Source organism: Salvelinus sp. IW2-2015, linkage group LG36 (genome assembly GCF_002910315.2).
Source record: "Salvelinus sp. IW2-2015 linkage group LG36, ASM291031v2, whole genome shotgun sequence".
NCBI lineage: Eukaryota > Metazoa > Chordata > Actinopteri > Salmoniformes > Salmonidae > Salvelinus > Salvelinus sp. IW2-2015.
In genome coordinates, this window is record NC_036875.1 from 35,234,009 (window position 1) to 35,239,905 (window position 5,897).

General features: G+C 43.3%; 1 protein-coding gene across 1 annotated transcript in view; it reads left to right on the forward strand.

The window, feature by feature from the left end:
• LOC111959508 (protein eva-1 homolog C) overlaps nt 1-4,565 on the forward strand; it is a 104,873-nt gene extending 100,308 nt beyond the window's left edge. The window contains 3 exon segments of the mRNA XM_023981122.2: nt 3,948-4,004; nt 4,231-4,361; nt 4,556-4,565. Coding sequence (XP_023836890.2) covers nt 3,948-4,004; nt 4,231-4,361; nt 4,556-4,565 — 198 coding nt within the window.
• Nucleotides 4,566-5,897: the final 1,332 nt, after the last annotated feature.

Sequence of the window (5,897 nt, forward strand, 5' to 3'; positions counted from 1 at the left end):
TACCTTGTAGCGCCTACGGTCAGATGCGAGCAGTTGCCATACCAGGCGGTGATGCAACCGGTCAGGATGCTCTCGATGGTGCAGCTGTAGAATTTTTGAGGATCTGGGGACCCATGCCATTAGTGCTCAATCACATGTCAAGTAAATAGCAGGTAATTATTAAAGTAAAAATCTACTTGCTATGTGAGGGTTATCCATGTTGCTATACACTATGTGAGGGTTATCCATGTTGCTATACACTATGTGAGGGTTATCCATGTTGCTATACACTACGTGAGGGTTATCATGTTGCTATACACTATGTGAGGGTTATCCATGTTGCTATACACTACGTGAGGGTTATCCATGTTGCTATACACTACGTGAGGGTTATCATATTGCTATACACTATGTGAGGGTTGTCCATGTTGATATACACTATGTGAGGGTTATTCATGGTGCTATACACTATGTGAGGGTTATCCATGTTGCTATACACTATGTGAGGGTTATTCATGTTGCTATACACTATGTGAGGGTTATTCATGGTGCTATACACTATGCGAGGGTTATCCATGTTGATATACACTATGTGAGGGTTATTCATGTTGCTATACACTATGTGAGGGTTATCCATGTTGCTATACACTATGTGAGGGTTATCCATGTTGATATACACTATGTGAGGGTTATCCATGTTGATATACACTATGTGAGGGTTATCCATGTTGTATACCTACGTGAGGGTTATCATGTTGCTATACACTACGTAAGGGTTATCCATGTTGCTATACATACGTGAGGTTTCCATGTTGATATACACTACGTGAGGGTTATCCATGTTGCTATACACTACGTGAGGGTTATCCATGTTGCTATATTGCATTGTAATTAGTCCTATAGTGGATTCAGAAAAGAGTTGATCGTGATCTCTGTGCATATTCTACTCACTCAAATCTAAATAACAAAACTGTTGTGACTGACTGTGAATGAGGATGGATACACTATGGACTCAGCCCTGCGTTAGGTGTGCAGAACATCACGTACATCCAACGCTACATTAATTTTAACCATACTGCTGCCTTCCTGTGTGTGTGAATATATGGGATATTTACATTTTGTTTAACAGCCAGTATCAGAATGATTTAAATAGATGGCCTCTTCTTCTCCTTTGTTGTCTATGCTGGCTGAACAGAGCTCCTCTGTGCCCTACAGGACATGGAGCTGCAGGCGTAGTGGGAGCAGAGCACAACATTGTGCCTGCAATGCAGAGGCTGTCGGGAGGGACACAKATTGATTTGTAGCTATTGAGACAGCACTGATACGCTGCTAAGACTATGGGCCCACGTCAGCAATCGCTTCACGACATTAGTGGRAAGTTGGAGGAAGAGGTTGGAGGAAGAGGTGAGGAAGAACACACTGCTTTGTGACTATATTGTTGTTTCCTGTTTACGGTCGGGGGGGCGGAGCTCTTTAGACTTCACTGTCAAGCAGAAATACAGAAGGGAGAAAGAACAGACCCCACATACATACTAACAAAGAAATAAACGTGTTATATGTGAAATCAAATCAAATCACATTTTATTGGTCACATACACATGGTTAGCAGATGTTATTGGTCACATACACATGGTTAGCAGATGAATATTGGTCACATACACAGGGTTAGCAGATGTTATTGGTCACATACACATGGTTAGCAGATGAATATTGGTAACATACACMTGGTTAGCAGATGTTATTGGTCACATACACATGGTTAGCAGATGAATATTGGTCACATGGTTAGCTGATGAATATCGGTCACATACACATGGTTAGCTGATGTTATTGTGAGTGTAGAGAAATGCTTGTGCTTCTAGATCCGACAGTGCAGCAGTATCTACAGGTATATCTAACAAATTCCACCACAAAACCTAATACACACAATCTAGTAAAGGAATGGGATAAGAATATATCAGTATAAAATATATGGATGAGCAGTGACAGAGCGGCTAAGATGCATAGAGTAAAGAACAAATAGTGAAGGATACAGTCACAGTATATACATATGAGATGAGTAATGCGAGATATGTAAACATTATTAAAGTACTAGTGTTCCATTTATTTAAGTGGCCAATATATCAAGTCTGTAGGTAGGCAGCTCGTCTCTGTGCTAGTGGCTAACAATCTGATGGGGTTGAGATAGAAGCTGTTTTTCAATTTCTCTGTCCCAGCTTTGGTGCACCTGTACTGACCTCCCTTCTGGATGAAGTGGGGTGAACAGGAGTGGCTCGAGTGGTTGTTGTCCTTGATCTTTTTTGCCTTCCTGTGACATTGGGTGCTGTAGGTGTCCTGGGGGGCAGGTAGTTTTGCCCCCGGTGATGCGTTGTGCAGACCTCACTACCCTCTGGAGAGCCTTACGGTTGTGGGCGGTGCAGTTGCCGTACCAGGTGGTGATACAGCCCGACAGGATGCTCTAATTGGTGCACCTGTAAAAGTTTGTGAGGGTTTTTCAGTGACAAGCCATATTTTTTCAGCCTCCTGAGGTTGAAGAGGCACTGTTGGTGCCTTCTTCACCACACTGTCTGTGTGGGTGGACCATTTCATTTCTCGTGTGATATGTACACCAAGGAACTAAACTTTCACCTTCTCCACTTGCTGTCCCGTTGATGTGGATAGGGGGGTGCCCCTTTGCCGTTTCCTGAAGTCCACGATCATCTCTTTTTGTTTTGCTGACGTTGAGTGAGAGTTGTTTTTCCTGACCCATTCCGAGGGCCCTGTCCTCCTCCCTGTAGGCTGTCTCGTCGTTTTTAGTAATCAAGCATAACAACTGTTGTGTCGTCTGCAAACTTGATGATTGAGTCGGAGGCGTGCATGGCCACGCAGTCGTGGGTGAACAGGGAGTACAGGAGGGGGCTGAGAACACACCCTTGTGGGGCCCCAGTGTTGAGGATCAGCGAAGTGGAGATGTTGTTTCCTACCTTCACCACCTGGGGGTGGCCCATCAGGAAGTCCAGGACCCAGTTGCACAGGGCGGGGTCGAGACCCAGGGTCTCAAGCTTAATGATGACTTTGGAGGGTACTATCGTGTTGAATGCTGAGCTGTAGTCAATGAACAGCATTCTTACATAGGTATTCCTTTTGTCCAGATGGCATAGAGCAGTGTGCGGTGTGATGGCGATTGCATCGTCTGTGGAYCTATTGGGGTGGTAAGCAAATTGGAGTGGGTCTAGGGTGACMGGTAGGGTGGAGGTGATATGATCCTTGACTAATCTCTCAAAGCACTTCATGATGACAGAAGTGAGTGCTACGGGGCGATAGTCATTTAGTTCAGTTACCTTTGCTTTCTCGGGAACAGTAACAACGGTGGCCATCTTGAAGCATGTGGGGACAACAGATTGGGATAGGGATTGATTGAATATGTCCGTAAACACACCAGCCAGCTGGTCTGCGGATGCTCTRARGACGCTGCTAGGGATGYCGTCTGGGCCAGCAGCCTTGCGAGGGTTAACACGTTTAAATGTTTTACTCACATCGGCCACGGAAAAGGAGAGCCCACAGTCTTTGGTAGCGGGCCGTGTCGGTGGAACTCTATTGTCCTCGAAGCTCGCAAAGAAGTTGTTTAATTTGTCTGGAAGCAAGACTTCGATATCTGCGATGTGGCTGGTTTTCTTTTTGTAATCCATGATTGTCTGTAGACCCTGCCACATACGTCTCGTACTTGAGCCATTGAATTGCRACTCCAATTTGTCTCTATACTGACACTTTGCTTGTTTGATTGCCTTTCGGAGGGAAAAACTACACTGTTTGTATTTGGCTATATATCCAGTCGCCTTGCCATGATTAAATGCATTGGTACGAGGAAAAAACTACACTGTTTGTATTTGGCTATATATCCAGTCGCCTTGCCATGATTAAATGCATTGGTACGTGAGGCATGTGTCCAAGTAGAGGACCTACCTGAGGTCTTGTGCTCCAAGGTATAGGAGTACCTGAGGCATGTCTCCAAGGTGAAGGAGCTACCTGAGGCCATGTGCTCCAAGGTAGAGGAGCAACTGAGGTCATGTGCTCCAAGGTGAGGAGCTACCTGAGGCCTTGTGCTCCAAGGTGGAGGAGCTACCTGAGGCCATGTGCTCCAAGGTAGAGGAGCTACCTGAGGCCATGTGTTCAAGTTGGAGGAGCTACCTGAGGTCATGTGCTCCAAGGTAGAGGAGCTACCTGAGGCCATGTGCTCCAAGTAAGAGAGCTACCTGAGGCCATGTGTTCAAGTTGGAGGAGCTACCTGAGGTCATGTGCTCCAAGGTAGAGGAGCTACCTGAGGCCATGTGCTCCAAGGTGAAGGAGCTACCTGAGGCATGTGCTCTAAGGTGGAGGAGCTACCTGACGACATGTGTTCCAAGGTAGAGGAGCTACCTGAGGCCATGTGCTCCAAGGTTAGAGGAGTACCTGAGGACATGTTGTTTTTAGTTAGGTAATCAGTAAGAACTTAAAAAGGACTCATGGTAATGTGTCCACAAAATACCTCCTCTATGGCTAATAGCTCATCAGAGATGGATGTGTGACATTCTAAGTTGTCTAAGTTGTATTTCTCTAGGAAAACATGATTTTGTGATATAATAAGAAAAGTTTATCATATATCTCAAAATCATGCAATCAGAGTAGTACAATGTCACCATACACACGGAGTGTCCAAAACATTAGGAACACATGCTTTTTCATGACGTAGACTGACCAGTTGAATCCAGGTGAAAGCTATGATCCCTTATTGATATCACTTGTTAAATCCACTTCAATCAGTGTAGAAGGGGAAGAGACAGGTTAAGGATTTTTAACCCTTGAGATCATTGAGCATGGATTGTGTATGTGTGCCATTCAGAGGGTGAGGGGCAAGACAAATATTAAGTACCTTTGAACAGGGTATGGTAGTGGGTGCAAGGCGTACGCGTTTGAGTGTGTCAAGAACTGCAATGCCGCTGGATTTTCGCGCTAAACAGTTTCCCGTGTGCATCAAGAATGATCACCACCCAAAGGACATCCGGTCAAATTGACACGATGTGGGAAGCATTGATTGAACATGGGCCAGCATCCCTGTGGACGCCTTGTAGAGTCTGATGAATTAAGGCTGTTGTTAGTGCAAAAGGGGTATAAATCAGTATCAGGAAGGTGTTCCTAATGTTTTATACAGATGCAGAAAAAGATGCTGTAACAAAACATTATAGTAGACTGTTACACTAAACATTACATTAGACTGTAACAAAAACATTATAGTAGACTGTTACACTAAACATTACATTAGACTGTTATACTAAACATTATAGTAGACTGTTAACTAACATTATGAGACTGTTACACTAAACAATATAGTAGACTGTTACACTAACATTACCTTAGACTGTTATACTAAACATTATAGTAGACTGTTACACTAAACATTCATTAGACTGTTACACTAAACATTACATTAGACTGTTACACTAAACATTATAGGACTGTTACACTAACATTATAGTAGACTGTTCACTAAACATTATAGTAGACTGTTACACTAAAACATTATAGTAGACTGTTACACTAAACATTATAGTAGACTGTTACACTAAACATTACTTAGCTGTTATACTAAACATTATAGTAGACTGTTACACTAAACTTATAGTAGACTGTTACACTAACATTATAGTAGACTGTTACACTAAACATTACATTAGACTGTTACACTAAACATTACATTAGACTGTTATACTAACATTATAGTAGACTGTTACACTAACATTACAACATCATAGTAGACTGTACAATATACAGGTTGGTCTGACACTATACAGAGATAACCCAGGTTGGTCTGACACTATACAGAGATAACCCAGGTTGATCAGACACTATACAGAGATAACCCAGGTTGGTCAGACACTATACAGAGATAACCAGGTTGGTCT